Below are 17343 nucleotides of genomic sequence, written 5' to 3' on the forward strand. Positions count from 1 at the left end.
CCTTGGTGTTGGTGAACTGGTGTGGGGTCACATTCTGTTAAACTGGACTGGTGTTTGTGGCATTCTAGGTGTTAGTGAACAGGTGTAGGTCACAACCTGGGTGTTAGTTAACTGGTGTGTGTCATTTCCTGGGTGTTACTGAAAATGTGTGGGTCATATCCTGGGTGTTAGTTGAGTGGTGTGGGTAGCATCCTTGTTGTATGTGAATTGGTGTGGGTCGCATTCTGGGTGTTAGGGGACTGGGGTTTGTGGCATCATAGGTGTAAGTGAACTGGTATGGGTAACATCCTGGGTGTTAGTGGACTGGTGAGTTTCACAACCTGGGTGTTAGTAAACTGGTGTGGATCACATCATGTTTGTTAGTGAACTTGTATGAGTCACATCGTGTGTGTTAGTAGTCTGATGTGGGTCACATAATGGGTGTTATTGAGCTTTGGTGGGTCACATCCTGGGTGTTAGTGAACTCGTCTTTGTCACACCCTGGGTGTTAGTGGACTGGTGTATGTCACATTCTGTACATTACATAACTGGTGTGGGTTACAGCCTGGGTGTTAGAGGAGTGGGGAGGATTACATCCTGTGCATTAGTGGACTGGTGTGGGTCACATCTTGCATGTTAGTAGATTGGTGTGGATCACATCCTGTGTGTTAGTGGAGTGGTGTGGGTCACATCCTGGGTGTTAGTGGAGTGGTGAAGGTCACACCCTATGCATTAGTCGACTTGTGTGGGTCACATCCTGGGTGTTAATTCACTGGTGTGCGTCTCATCGTGTGCATTAGTGGACTGGTGTTCGTCTCATCGTGTGCATTAGTGGACTGGTATGGGTCACATCCTGGGTGTTAGTGGAGTGGTGTGTATCACATCCTGGGTGGTAGTGGAGTGGTGTGGGTTACATCCTGGGTGTTAGTGGACTGGTGTGGGTCACATCCTGGGTGTTAGTGGACTGGTGTGGATCACATCCTGGGTGTTAGTGGATTGGTGTGGCTCACATTTAAAGTGTCAGTAGTCCTGTGAGGGTCACATGCTGGGTGTTAGTGGTCTTTTGTGGGTTACATCCTGTGCATTAGTGGACTGGTGTAGGTCACATCCTGTGCATTAGTGCATTGGTGTGGGTCACATGCTGGGCGCTAGTGGACCGATGTGGGTCACAACCTGGGTGTTAGTGAACTGGTGTGGGTCACATTCTGGGTGTTAGTAAACTTGTGTGGCTCACATCCTGGGTGTTAGAAGTCTGTTGTTGGTCACATCCTGGGTGTTGGTGAACTTTTGTGGGTCACATCCTGGGTGTTAGTGGGCTGGTGTAGGTCACATCCTGGGTGGTAGCGGACTGGTATGGGTTACATACTGGGTGATAGTGGTATTTTGTGGGGCACATCATGGGTGTTAGTGGACTGGTGTGGGTCATTTCCAGGGTGTTAGTGGACTTGTGTGCGTCACATCCTTGGTGTTAGTAAACTGGTGTTGGTCACATTCTGGGTGTTAATGGACTTGTGTGGGTCACATCCTGTGCATTAGTGGTCTGGTATGGCTCACATCCTGGGTGTTATTGGACTGGTGTGGGTCAAATCCTGGGTGTCAGTGGACTGGTGAATGTGGCATCCTTGGTGTTAGTGAACTTGTGAGGGTCACATCCTGGGTGCTAGTGGACTGGTGTGGGTCACATCTTGAGAGTTAGTGAACTTGTGTGGCTAGCATCCTGGGTGTTAAAAGTCTGGTGTCTTCACATCCTTGGTGTTGGTGAACTTTTGTGGGTTACATCCTGGGTGTTAGTGGACTGGTGTGGGTCACATCCTGGGTGTTAGCGGACTGTTGTGGGTCACATACTAGGTGTTAGTGTTATTTTGTGGGTCACATCCTGGGCGTTAGTGGACTGGTGTGGGTAATATCCTGGGTGTTAGTGGATTGTTGTGGGTCACATTCTGGGTGTTAGTGGTTTGATGTGGGTCACATCCTGGGTGTTAGTGGGCTGGTGTGGGTCACATCCTGGGTGTTAGTGAACTGGTGTGGGTCACATCGTTAGTGTTAGCGGACTGTTGTGGGTCGCATCCTGTACAATAGTGGACTGGTGTAGTTCACATTCTGGGTGTTAGTGTACTGGTGTGGGTCACAACCTGTGCATTAGTGGACTGGTGTGGCTCACATCCTAGGTGCTAGTGAGCTTGTGAGGGTCACATCCTGGGAGCTAGTGGACTAGTTTGGGTCACATCCTGAGTGTTAGTGAATTTGTGTTGCTCACATCTTGGGTGTTAGTAGTCTGGTGTTGGTCATATCATGGGTGTTAGTGGACTTGCGTTTATGGAGTCCTGAGTATTAGTGGACTGGGGTGGGTCACATTCTGGGTATTAGTGAACTGGTGTGGGTCATATCCTGGGTGTTAGTGGAGTGGTGTGGGTCACATCCTGTATGCTAGTAGACTGTTGTAGGTGGCACACCGGGTGTAAGTGGGCTAGAGTGGGTCGCATTCTGGTTGTTAGTGTACAGGTTTGGATCACATGCTGGGTGTTAGGGTACTGGTGTTTGTGGCATCCTAGGTGTAAGTGAACTGGTATGGGTCATATCCTGGGTGTTAGTTAACTTGTGTGGATCATATCATGTTTGTTAGTGAACTTGTGTGGGTCACATCCTAGGTGTTAGTAGTCTGGTGTGGTCACATCCTGGGTGTTAGTGGAATGGTTTGGATCATATCCTGTGTGTTAGTGGACTGGTGTGAGTCACATCCTGGGTGTTAGTGGACTCGTGTGCGTCACATCATCCTAGGTGTTAGTGAACTTTTGTGGGTCACATCTTAGGTGTTAGTGAACTGGTGTGGGTCGGATCCTTGGTGTTAGTGGACTGGTGTAGTTCACATCATTGGTGTTAGTGGACTTGTGTTGGTCACATCCTGTGCATTAGTGGACTGGTGTGGCTCACATCCTGGGTGTTAGTGGACTGTTGTGGGTCAGATCCTGGGTGTTAGTGGACTGGTGTGGGTCACATCCTGGGTGTTAGTAGACAGGTGTATATGGCATCCTAGGTGTTAGTGAACTTGAGGGTCACATGCTGGGTGCTAGTGGACTGGTGTGGGTCACATCCTGGGCGTTAGTTAACTTGTGTGGCTCACATCCTGGGTGTTAGTAGTCTCGTGTGGGCCTCATCCTGACTGTTAGTAAACTTTTGTGGGTCGCATCCTGGGTGTTAGTGGACTTGTGTGGGTCACATCCTGGGTGTTAGTGGACTGGTGTTAGTCACATCCAGAGTGTTAGGTGGTGTGGCTAATATCATGTGCATTAGTGGACTGGTGTGGGTCACATCCTGGGTGTTAATCGACTGGTGTGGGTCACTTACTGGGTGTTATTGAAGTTGTGTGCGTCACATCAAGTGCATTAGTGGACTGTTGTGGGTCACATCCTGGGTGTAAGTGGACTGGTGTGGGTCACTTCCTGGATGTTAGTGGACTGTTGTGGGTCACATCCTGTGCATTAGTGGATTGGTGTGGGTCTCATTCTGGGTGTTAGTGGACTGGTGTGGGTCGGATCCTGGGTGTTATTGGACTAGTGTTGGTCACATCCTGTGTGTTAGTTGACTGATGCATGTGGCATCCTATGTGTTAGTGAACTGTTGAGTGTCACATCCTGGGTGCTAGTGAACCGGTGTGGGTAACAACCATTGTGTTAGTGAACTGGTGTGGGTCTCATTCTGGGTGGTAGTGAACGTGTGGCTTACATCCTGGGTGATAGCAGTCTGTTGTTGGTCACATTCTGGGTGTTAGATATCTTTTGTGGGTCACATCCTGGGTGTTAGTGGACTGGTGTGGGTCACATCCTGTTTGTTAGTGGTGTGACTCACATCAAGTGCATTAGTGGACTGGTGTGGGTCACATCCTGGGTGTTAGTGGAATTGTGTGGGTCACATCCTGGTTATTAGTGGAGTGGTGTGCGTCACATCCTGTGCATTAGTGGACTTGTGCGAGTCACATCCTCGGTGTTAGTGGACTGGTGTGGGTCACATTCTGGGTGTTAGTGGACTGGTGTGGGTCACATCCTGGGTGTTAGTTGTCTGGTGTGGGTCACATTCTGGGTGTTATTGGACTGGTTTGGGTCATATCCTGGGAATTCGTGTGCTTGTGTGGGTCACATCCACTGCATTAGTGTACTGGTGTAGGTCACATCCTGTGCATTAGTGGACTGGTGTGGGTAACTTCCTTGTTGTTAATGAACTGGTGTGTGTGGTATCCTAGGTGTTAGTGATCTGGTGAGGGCCACATTCTGGGCGTTAGAGCACTGGTGTGGGTCACAACCTGGGTGCTAGTGAACTGGTGCGGATCATATTCGGGTGTTTGTATGCTGGCGTTTTAGTCCTGGGTGTTAGTGAACTGGTGTGGGTCATATTCTGGGTATTAGTGAACTGGTGTGGGTCACTTCCTGGGTGGTAGTGGAGTGGTGTGGGTCGCATCGTGGGTTTTAGTGGACTGGTGTATGTGGCATACTGGGTGTAAGTGGGCTGGAGTGGGTCGCATGCTGGATATTATTTGAGTGGTGTGGGTCTTATCGGTGGTGTTAGTGGACTCGTGTGAGTGGTATCCTTGTTGTAAGTGGATTGGTGTGGGTCCCATCCTTGGTGTTGGTGAACCGATGTGGGTCACATACTATGTGTTACTGGACAGGTGTTTGTGGCATCTTAGGTGTAAGTGAAGTGGTGTGGGTCACAACCTGGGTGTTAGTGAACTGGTGTGGATCACATCCTTGGTGTTAGGGGACTGGTGTTTGTGGCATCCTATGTGTTTGTGAACTGGTATGGGTCACATCCTGGGTGCTAGTAGACTGATATGGTTCACAACTTGTGTGTTAGTAAACTGGTGTGGATCACATCCTGTGTGTTAGTGAACTTTTGTGGGTCACATCCTGGGTGTTAGTAGTCTGGTGTGGGTCACATCTTAAGTGTTAGTGGATTGGTGTGGGTCACATCCTGGGTGTTAGTGGACTGGTGTTGGTCACATTTTGGGTGTTAGTGGACTGGTGTGGGTCATATCCTGGGTGTTAGTGGTGATGCTCACATCCTGTGCAATAGTGCACTGGCCTGGGACACATCCTAGGTGTTGGTGGAGTGGTGGGGTCACATCCAGGGTGGTAGTGAAGTTGTGTGGTTAACATTCTGTGCATTAGTGATCTGGTGTGGGTCACATCCTGGGTGCTAGTGGATTTGTGTGGGTCACATCCTGGGTGTTATTGGAGTGGTGTGGATCATATCCTGTGCTTTAGTGGACTGGTGTGGTTCACATACTGTGTGTTAGTGGAGTGGTGTGGGTCACATCCTGGGTGTTAGTAGACAGGTGTATATGGCATCCTAGGTGTTAGTGAACTTGAGGGTCACATGCTGGGTGCTAGTGGACTGGTGTGGGTCACATCCTGGGCGTTAGTTAACTTGTGTGGCTCACATCCTGGGTGTTAGTAGTCTCGTGTGGGCCTCATCCTGACTGTTAGTAAACTTTTGTGGGTCGCATCCTGGGTGTTAGTGGACTTGTGTGGGTCACATCCTGGGTGTTAGTGGACTGGTGTTAGTCACATCCAGAGTGTTAGGTGGTGTGGCTAATATCATGTGCATTAGTGGACTGGTGTGGGTCACATCCTGGGTGTTAATCGACTGGTGTGGGTCACTTACTGGGTGTTATTGAAGTTGTGTGCGTCACATCAAGTGCATTAGTGGACTGTTGTGGGTCACATCCTGGGTGTAAGTGGACTGGTGTGGGTCACTTCCTGGATGTTAGTGGACTGTTGTGGGTCACATCCTGTGCATTAGTGGATTGGTGTGGGTCTCATTCTGGGTGTTAGTGGACTGGTGTGGGTCGGATCCTGGGTGTTATTGGACTAGTGTTGGTCACATCCTGTGTGTTGACTGATGCATGTGGCATCCTATGTGTTAGTGAACTGTTGAGTGTCCCATCCTGGGTGCTAGTGGACCGGTGTGGGTAACAACCATTGTGTTAGTGAACTGGTGTGGGTCTCATTCTGGGTGGTAGTGAACGTGTGGCTTACATCCTGGGTGATAGCAGTCTGTTGTTGGTCACATTCTGAGTGTTAGATATCTTTTGTGGGTCACATCCTGGGTGTTAGTGGACTGGTGTGGGTCACATCCTGTTTGTTAGTGGTGTGACTCACATCAAGTGCATTAGTGGACTGGTGTGGGTCACATCCTGGGTGTTAGTGGAATTGTGTGGGTCACATCCTGGTTATTAGTGGAGTGGTGTGCGTCACATCCTGTGCATTAGTGGACTTGTGCGAGTCACATCCTCGGTGTTAGTGGACTGGTGTGGGTCACATTCTGGGTGTTAGTGGACTGGTGTGGGTCACATCCTGGGTGTTAGTTGTCTGGTGTGGGTCACATTCTGGGTGTTATTGGACTGGTTTGGGTCATATCCTGGGAATTCGTGTGCTTGTGTGGGTCACATCCACTGCATTAGTGTACTGGTGTAGGTCACATCCTGTGCATTAGTGGACTGGTGTGGGTAACTTCCTTGTTGTTAATGAACTGGTGTGTGTGGTATCCTAGGTGTTAGTGATCTGGTGAGGGCCACATTCTGGGCGTTAGAGCACTGGTGTGGGTCACAACCTGGGTGCTAGTGAACTGGTGCGGATCATATTCGGGTGTTTGTATGCTGGCGTTTTAGTCCTGGGTGTTAGTGAACTGGTGTGGGTCATATTCTGGGTATTAGTGAACTGGTGTGGGTCACTTCCTGGGTGGTAGTGGAGTGGTGTGGGTCGCATCGTGGGTTTTAGTGGACTGGTGTATGTGGCATACTGGGTGTAAGTGGGCTGGAGTGGGTCGCATGCTGGATATTATTTGAGTGGTGTGGGTCTTATCGGTGGTGTTAGTGGACTCGTGTGAGTGGTATCCTTGTTGTAAGTGGATTGGTGTGGGTCCCATCCTTGGTGTTGGTGAACCGATGTGGGTCACATACTATGTGTTACTGGACAGGTGTTTGTGGCATCTTAGGTGTAAGTGAAGTGGTGTGGGTCACAACCTGGGTGTTAGTGAACTGGTGTGGATCACATCCTTGGTGTTAGGGGACTGGTGTTTGTGGCATCCTATGTGTTTGTGAACTGGTATGGGTCACATCCTGGGTGCTAGTAGACTGATATGGTTCACAACTTGTGTGTTAGTAAACTGGTGTGGATCACATCCTGTGTGTTAGTGAACTTTTGTGGGTCACATCCTGGGTGTTAGTAGTCTGGTGTGGGTCACATCTTAAGTGTTAGTGGATTGGTGTGGGTCACATCCTGGGTGTTAGTGGACTGGTGTTGGTCACATTTTGGGTGTTAGTGGACTGGTGTGGGTCATATCCTGGGTGTTAGTGGTGATGCTCACATCCTGTGCAATAGTGCACTGGCCTGGGACACATCCTAGGTGTTGGTGGAGTGGTGGGGTCACATCCAGGGTGGTAGTGAAGTTGTGTGGTTAACATTCTGTGCATTAGTGATCTGGTGTGGGTCACATCCTGGGTGCTAGTGGATTTGTGTGGGTCACATCCTGGGTGTTATTGGAGTGGTGTGGATCATATCCTGTGCTTTAGTGGACTGGTGTGGTTCACATACTGTGTGTTAGTGGAGTGGTGTGGGTCACATCCTATGTGTTAGTGGGCTGGTGTTGGTCACTTCTTGGGTATTAGTGGAGTGGTGTGGGTCACAGTGGGCTGGTGTGGGTCACTTCCTGGGTGTTAGTGGAGTTGTGTGGGTCACATCCTATGTGTTAGTGGGCTGGTGTGGGTCACTTCCTGGGTGTTAGTGGAGTGGTGTGGGTCACTTCCTGGGTGTTAGTGGAGTGGTGTGGGTCACTTCCTGGGAGTTATTGGAGTGGTGTGGGTCACTTCCTGGGTGTTAGTGGAGTTGTGTGGGTCACATCCTATGTGTTAGTGGAGTGGTGTGGGTCACTTCCTGGGTGTTAGTGGAGTGGTGTGGGTCACTTCCTGGGTGTTAGTGGAGTTGTGTGGGTCACATCCTATGTGTTAGTGGGCTGGTGTGGGTCACTTCCTGGGTGTTAGTGGAGTGGTGTGGGTCACTTCCTGGGTGTTAGTGGAGTGGTGTGGGTCACTTCCTGGGAGTTATTGGAGTGGTGTGGGTCACCACTCTTGTACACTTGTCTACACACTGTACTATTGTACACTTTTTATTGTACACTTGTTGTCTCTCGTTTACTTGTGTACACACTGTACTACTGTACACTTGTCTCTGGTACACTTATCTACATAATGTACTACTTTTCACTTATTACTGTACACTTGTTTTCTCTGGTACACTTGTCTACAAACTGTACTACTGTACACTTACAACTGCACACTTGCTGCCTCTGGTACAACTAAGTTTACAATATATAATAATATTTCTTATTAACAATGTTATTGTTTTTGTTTACTAATATTTGTTAATGTTATTATCTGTCTAGTAAGATCTTATTATATTTTTCTATTTACCTTGCAGAAGAGAGTCACCTTCTATATTAACATTACAGTGTACAGTCTTTCTTTATTAACATTACAGTATACAGGCAACTTCTATGTAAGGATTAGAGTGTACAGTCTTCTTCTATAATAACATTACAATGTACAACATTCTAAATTAACATTACAGCGCACAGTCTCCGTCTACATTAACATTACAATATACTGGCGTTTCTGTATTAACATTACAGTTTAGAGTTTTTTTTTATGTACATTACAGCGTACTGGCTCCCTCTATATGATCACTACAGAATACAGGTTTCTTCAATATTAACATTACAGTATACAGGCTCCTTTTATATTAACATTACAGTATACAGGCTCCTTTTATATTAGCATTACAGTATACAGGTAGCTACAGTATTAACATTACAGTATACAGGTAGCTACTGTATTAAAATTACAGTATACATGTAGCTACAGTATTAACATTACAGTATACATGTAGCTACTGTATTAACATTACAGTATACATGTAGCTACTGTATTAACATTACAGTATACATGTAGCTACTGTATTAACATTACAGTATACATGTAGCTACTGTATTAACATTACAGTATACATGTAGCTACTGTATTAACATTACAGTATACATGTAGCTACAGTATTAACATTACAGTATACATGTAGCTACAGTATTAACATTACGGTATACATGTAGCTACTGTATTAACATTACAGTATACATGTAGCTACTGTATTAACATTACAGCATACATGTAGCTACAGTATTAACATTACAGTATACATGTAGCTACAGTATTAACATTACGGTATACATGTAGCTACTGTATTAACATTACAGTATACATGTAGCTACAGTATTAACATTACAGTATACATGTAGCTACAGTATTAACATTACAGTATACATGTAGCTACAGTATTAACATTACAGTATACATGTAGCTACTGTATTAACATTACAGTATACATGTAGCTACAGTATTAACATTACAGTATACATGTAGCTACAGTATTAACATTACAGTATACATGTAGCTACTGTATTAACATTACAGTATACATGTAGCTACAGTATTAACATTACAGTATACATGTAGCTACAGTATTAACATTACAGTATACATGTAGCTACAGTATTAACATTACAGTATACATGTAGCTACTGTATTAACATTACAGTATACATGTAGCTACAGTATTAACATTACAGTATACATGTAGCTACAGTATTAACATTACAGTATACATGTAGCTACAGTATTAACATTACAGTATACATGTAGCTACAGTATTAACATTACAGTATACATGTAGCAACAGTATTAACATTACAGTATACATGTAGCTACAGTATTAACATTACAGTATACATGTAGCTACAGTATTAACATTACAGTATACATGTAGCTACTGTATTAACATTACAGTATACATGTAGCTACTGTATTAACATTACAGTATACATGTAGCTACTGTATTAACATTACAGTATACATGTAGCTACAGTATTAACATTACAGTATACATGTAGCTACAGTATTAACATTACAGTATACATGTAGCTACAGTATTAACATTACAGTATACATGTAGCTACAGTATTAACATTACAGTATACATGTAGCTACAGTATTAACATTACAGTATACATGTAGCTACAGTATTAACATTACAGTATACATGTAGCTACTGTATTAACATTACAGTATACATGTAGCTACTGTATTAACATTACAGTATACATGTAGCTACTGTATTAACATTACAGTATACATGTAGCTACAGTATTAACATTACAGTATACATGTAGCTACAGTATTAACATTACAGTATACATGTAGCTACAGTATTAACATTACAGTATACATGTAGCTACAGTATTAACATTACAGTATACATGTAGCTACAGTATTAACATTACAGTATACATGTAGCTACAGTATTAACATTACAGTATACATGTAGCTACTGTATTAACATTACAGTATACATGTAGCTACTGTATTAACATTACAGTGTACATGTAGCTACTGTATTAACATTACAATATACATGTAGCTACAGTATTAACATTACAGTATACATGTAGCTACAGTATTAACATTACAGTATACATGTAGCTACTGTATTAACATTACAGTATACATGTAGCTACTGTATTAACATTACAGTATACATGTAGCTACTGTATTAACATTACAGTATACATGTAGCTACAGTATTAACATTACAGTATACATGTAGCTACAGTATTAACATTACAGTATACATGTAGCTACTGTATTAACATTACAGTATACATGTAGCTACTGTATTAACATTACAGTATACATGTAGCTACTGTATTAACGTTACAGTATACATGTAGCTACTGTATTAACATTACAGTATACATGTAGCTACAGTATTAACATTACAGTATACATGTAGCTACTGTATTAACATTACAGTATACATGTAGCTACTGTATTAACATTACGGTATACATGTAGCTACTGTATTAACATTACAGTATACATGTAGCTACTGTATTAACATTACAGTATATGGGCAGCTACATTATTTGTTTTGCAAAATCAATAAAAGTTTTTGCTTCAGTAATGTTGTTTTCATCTTAATTTTAATTAAAATGACTTATAATTTTTTTCAGAGTTGTTGGAAAGTTTGAGCGATGTATATAAGATGAACCATCTGACTTAGTAACTTTACTGAGACAGTAAAGTTGGGAAAGTCTTGCAACAAGCATAAGTCTGCATAACTTGTCCTGGTCAGGAAGTCTGGATAACCTGTCAATATCAGGAAGCCTGGATAACTTATCCTGGCCGGGATGTCTGGATAACCTATCAAAGTCATGAAGCCTGGATAACTTATCCTGGCCAGTATGTCTGGATAACCTGTCAAAGTTGCGAAGTCTGGATAACTTGTCCTGGCAACAGGTGTGGATAACTTATCCTCGCCAGGAAGTCTGGATAACCTGTCAAAATCAGGAAGCCTGGATAACTTATCCTGGCCAGTATGTCTGGATAACCTGTCAAAGTTGCGAAGTCTGGATAACTTGTCCTGGCAACAAGTGTGGATAACTTATCCTGGCCAGGAAGTCTGGATAACCTGTCATATTTTTCTACTTTACTGCAATTTTATAATTGTAAACAATGTTCAATGTTTACTGTGACTCTTAACATTGTTCAATGTTTACTGTGACTCTTAACATTGTTCAATGTTTACTGTGACTCTTAACATTGTTCAATGTTTACTGTGACTCTTAACATTGTTCAATGTTTACTGTGACTCTTAACATTGTTCAATGTTTACTGTGACTCTTAACATTCTTCAATGTTTACTGTGACTCTTAACATTGTTCAATGTTTACTGTGACTCTTAACATTGTTCAATGTTTACTGTGACTCTTAACATTCTTCAATGTTTACTGTGACTCTTAACATTGTTCAATGTTAGTGTGACTACTAACATTTTTCAATGTTAGTGTGACTCTTAACATTGTTCAATGTTTAATGTGAATCTTAACAACGTTCAATGATTTCTGTAACTCTTAACATTGTTCAATGTTTACTGTGACTCTTAACAGTGTTCAATGTTTACTGTGACTTTTAACGTTGATCAATATTTATTGTGATTATTAACAGTGCTCATTGTTTACTCTGATTCCTAACATTGTTCAGTGTTTACAGTGACATTGACATTGTTCAATGTTTACTGTGACTTTTAACAGCGTTCTATATTTACTGAGACTATTAACAATGTTCAATATTTGCTGCGATTCTTAACAATGTTCAGTGTTTACTGTGACTCTTAACATTGTTCAATGTTTACTGTTACTCTTAACGTTGTTCAATGTTTACTGTGACTGTTAACATTATCATTGTTAAATGTTTACTGTTACTATTAACATTGTTCAATGTTTATTATTACTCTTAATATTGTTCAATGTTTTTTGTGACTCTTAACATTGTTCAGTGTTTACTGTTACTCTTAACATTGTTCAATGTTTACTGTTACTCTTAACATTGTTCAATGTTTACTGTTACTCTTAGCATTGTTCAATGTTTACTGTTACTCTTAACATTGTTCAATGTTTACTGTTACTCTTAACATTGTTCAATGTTTTTTTTGACTCTTAACATTGTTCAATGTTCACTGTTACTCTTAACATTGTTCAATATTTACTGTTACTGTTAAAATTAACATTGTTCAACATTTACTGTTACTCTTGTGTAACATTGTCCAATGTTCACTGTGACTCCTAACATTGTTCAATGTTTTCTGTGACCTTAACATTGTTCAGTGTTAAAATAAATAGTTTGTAATTTGTTCACATCAGTATTAATATATTAACATATTAATAAATAATGTTTGAACATTGAGTTGTTATAAGTGAATTATTTTTAACATAGTATAACTAACAGTAATTTAAGAATTATCAAGTATAAATGTTAATGTTTAGTTAACTCCCTCTAAATATTTTACGCAGTGTTCCTTATATTTAAAATATTTAAAAAGCGTTACACAATACTGTCAATGTTTACACGCTGTTAATTAAGTAAATAATTTTTTTCTGCATTGCATTTAACATGAAATGTTTATTTAAATTGTGTTTAACATAACAAATATTTTTACCAACAGAAAACATTGATGTGCAAGGTAATGACTTACTAAGTAATGATAAATCTTTATAACAACAGTGATAGCTGTTACAGTTAATCTCTCTAACAAAAACAACAGTGACAGTATACCTTGAGAGGCTTTCGGGGGCCAATGCCCCCGCGGCCCGGTCTGAGACCTGGTCTCATGGTGGATCAAGGCCTGATCAACCAGGCTGCTACTGCTGGCCGCACTTAAACTGGCGTACAAATTACAGCCCGGTTGGTCAGGTACTGACTTTAAGTGCTGTCCAGTGCCTTCTTGAAGACAGCCAGGGGTCTATTGGTAATCACCTTATGTATGCTGGGAGGCAGTTGAACAGTCTTCGGCCCCTGACACTTACTGTGTTATCTCCTATCGTGCTAGTGGCACCCCTGTTTTTCGTTGGGAGAATTTTGCATCGTCTGCCAAGTCTTTTGCTTTCAAAGTCAGTGATTTTTGTGTCTCAGTAGATGTCTTTCATTCCCATTACATTGTAAAATGATCCAAACTTCAGAACACCCGTGACTTTACCTGTTTATTTTTCCCTTTCTCCCTTTTCCCTTCTCCTCTTTCCTCTTTCTCCTTTTGTTTTCTCTTTCTTCTGCCTTGGGTATTTAGTCCATTATTATTATTTTCCACCTTCTGTGTTCTTGTTCCAACCTTTTGTGGACCTGTAGTTCCTCTATCTTAGTATTCGACTGACTCCACTACTGATACCTCTACCAATACCTCTCTTCCTTCTTTCCTACTACCTCTCGTGTCCCGTCAATGTCTGCTGGCCTATTTTTACTCCTTCCTTCCCTCCTTTCCTCCTTTTTGTTAGTGTGACTTTGTAAATAGTCCAACTCGGACCGAAACGTCGACGTAAGCTCCTCTCACCTATGTGCGGGTTATTTGTGTAATGTTTCGTGTGCAAGTCTGGTACTAATTCCTCTAGGATTTTCCAAGTGTTTATATAATCATGTATCTCTCCCACTTGCGTTCAAGGGAGTACAGGTTGAGGAACTTCAAGCGTTCCCAGTAACTGAGGTGGTTTATTGCAGTTATGTGTGCTGTGAAGGTTCTCTGTACATTTTCTAGGTCAGCAATTTCACTTGCCTTAAAAGGTGCTGTTGGTGTCCACCAATATTCCAGCCTAGATAGAACAATTGACCTAAAGAGTGTCATCATGGGCTTGGCATCCCTGGTTTTAAAGGTTCTCATTATCCATCCTGCCATTTTTCTAGCAGATGCAATTGATACAATGTTGTGGTCTATGAAAGTGAGATCCTCTGACATTATCACTCCCAGGTGTTTTACATTAGTTTATCGCTGTATTGTTTGGTTGGAATTTGATTTATACTCCGATTATTTTAATTTCCTCACGTTTTCCATATCGGAGTAATTGAAATTTCTCATCATTGAGCCTCGTATAGTTTTCTATGGCCAATTTAAAGATTTAGTTGATGTCCGCTTGGAGTCTTACACGAAGTTCCATAAGTCTGGGTGTTATGACCAAAGTCATATTGATATTAATTTATATAGAATGAATATGTATTGTCCACTTAATATTATACTCGGGGTTTCTTTAATATTAGGTAAATAAACCTTTAAACTGTCCAAACGTAGATCTACGTTTACTAGCGTGGCGCTCCGAATATTTTGAAAAAAAAAAAATAAAAAAACAGTTTTTTTTTTCTTTTAAATGAAGAGCACATTTTTCTACATGTTATAGAATTAAAAAAGAAAATTAGGGTCAGTACTTTCCAAGATATAAGACGGTGAAGTTGGCTCTGAATGCTCACCTGCCGGTAACATCGACTCCTGCTGCTTGCAGAAGTGTTGCTGATATCCCATTTTCTCTCGTTTTTATTTTAATTTATATATTTTTTTATCTTCTGATAATTACAATTTATAATAGTTCTTGTAATTTCATAGCTAATCTTTGTTCTGACACCAACATTAGGAACTGAAATAGTGCTCAAATAGTCACAATCATATTGAGAGATGAACATTTGCACCTGCCTGGGTTATTTACTGTTGTCTAGAAATATATACAAAATATTTATAGGTCCCAGCAATGTTTTACCCTGGCATATACCTTGAAGCATGTTGTTATGAAAGACATCCCTATAATGTTGACAGCCTAGTGACATTTATGTTGTTATGAAAGACATCCCTATAATGTTGACAGCCTAGTGACATTTATGTTGTTATGAAATACATCCCTATAATGTTGACAGCCTAGTGACATTTACGTTGTTATGAAAGACATCCCTATAATGTTGACAGCCTAGTGACATTTATGTTGTTAAGAAAGACATCCCTATAATGTTGACAGCCTAGTGACATTTATGTTGTTATGAAAGACATCCCTATAATGCTGACAGCCCAGTGACATTTGATAAATGCCCACTGCTCCAGCTAACCCTCTCTGTATTTGTTATAACTGTTACACACAAACATGTCTTGTCTCTCTGTCTATTCATCTGTCACTCTATCTGTCTGTCTATCTGCCTGTCTGTCTGTCTATCTGTCTGCTGGTCTATCTCTCTATCTGTCTCTGTCTATCTGTCTGCCTGTCTGTCTGTCCTGTCTGCTTATCTGTCTTTCTGTCTGCCTGGAGTATAGGATATCAAATTCCTTTAAGAATCTTGTTATGACATCTGTTATCAACTCGGTGACATTCGATAAATGGGTGCTAGGGGAACCTTGGCTTTATTTGTTTTTACTGATACACACAAACATGTTTCTGTCTGTCTGTCTGTCTGTCTGTCTATCTTTGACAGGAATTTTTGGATTATCCTAGGTAATTTACACTATGTATAATAACTGCACTTATGTGTACATGTGAGACAGAGATATAGATAGACAGAAATACAGATAGAGATATAGATAGATATAAAGAGAGATATATAGATAGACAGAGATAAAGATAGACAGAGATATAGACAAATAGAGATGTAGACAGATAGAGATATAGACAGAGAGACAGCCAGAGACAGCCGAAACAAGCCAATCGGCCAGCCTGCCGAATACATAAGAACATAAGAGAGAAGGAACACTGCATCAGGCCTACAGACCAACGCAAGGCATGTACATGTCACACTCCCCCTCCCGCCTGCTTAGACAAATGACCCACCTAGTCAGATCACAGCCATTGACTAGAACAAGCTAGTCAGGTCCAACTCACACCCACCCACACTCACCCATGCATTTATCTAACCTATTTTTACTTTCCTCTTAAAATGGGAGTGTTAATGCAACATGGAATCATTGAATCCCAGGTGTTTGCCACGCTGTTTGCTCTAGCTGGCGCTCAATTGAGCTGGTGCTCCCACAAGTGCTCCCAGATTTTTTTAATAGTGTGCACACTGAGTGCACAGACCCATTCTTTCATGTCTAGGCGACTCAAGCTTATTGTGCCAAATTTGAAGGAATGAAAAATAGAACGTTGGTCTACGTTTGGAATGCTTCGTGTGCAAACGTAGGTCTATGTTTGACAGTTTGAGGGTTAAAGATTCCACTAGTTTATAATATCTGGTTTAGAAATATGTAATTATTATGATTATACCCAAGTATGATGTGTATATATACATGTATCTTGAGTAATGTGTTAGGTAGGTAGGTAGGCAACACCTGGCTAAGGTTTATAAAGAGGGATGTGCTTGGTGACTTGTTCAGACCGCTCAACCCTCTCCTCTTTGACGAGTTGGCGTCATGAAGGGATTTACCGTGCAGGTTCACTTCACACTCACTGCTGACTAGGTGAACAGTGTCTTATCAGACCAACTATTACTCCAGTACTGTTCTATCTTGGTGTCTTAGAGAGTCTAGTTTAGAAACTCCTGAACTGGCTTGAGTAGGGAATTCTGTGGTGAAGTCAGTAAACTGTTATATCCAGATATCTTCGGTATACGATGTGACTACCTGTGTTGTGAGTAGAATACCGAGTAATATTGACCTTAAACCAGTGTTTTACTCAGTGAAGGTGTTCCTTTTGGATGTTTATACTCTCAAGTCATGTGTTACTACTGAGGTAACAGTCTTGTTCCTCTGATTATTTTCAAGTGTAGTGTCCGTATAGACATTGATAACTGAAGGTGTTAATTTAGAGTTGATAAGACCCATACTATTGTATACATACAACTTAGTATATTTATGTGACTGAAAGAATCAGACTAAGTAATATTTAATAGATATTTACGAATATCTAAGACAAGTATTTAAGCTTTTAATAAAAACCCTGAAAATGCTGAGTAACTCTTATTTGCGCCTTATA

General features: G+C 41.6%; 1 protein-coding gene across 3 annotated transcripts in view; it reads left to right on the top strand.

Moving 5' to 3' along the window:
• LOC128695542 (uncharacterized) overlaps positions 1-17316 on the top strand; it is a 211677-nt gene extending 194361 nt beyond the window's left edge. For all 3 annotated transcript variants that reach the window (XM_070093455.1, XM_070093454.1, XM_070093456.1), the window contains one exon: positions 11092-17316. In XM_070093455.1, coding sequence (XP_069949556.1) covers positions 11092-11122 — 31 coding nt within the window. In that variant the 3' untranslated portion in view covers positions 11123-17316. The remainder of the gene's footprint in view (positions 1-11091) is intronic.
• The last annotated feature ends 27 nt before the right edge of the window (positions 17317-17343 follow it).

The sequence above is a fragment of the Cherax quadricarinatus genome, chromosome 42 (genome assembly GCF_038502225.1).
Source record: "Cherax quadricarinatus isolate ZL_2023a chromosome 42, ASM3850222v1, whole genome shotgun sequence".
Taxonomy (NCBI): Eukaryota; Metazoa; Arthropoda; class Malacostraca; order Decapoda; family Parastacidae; genus Cherax; species Cherax quadricarinatus.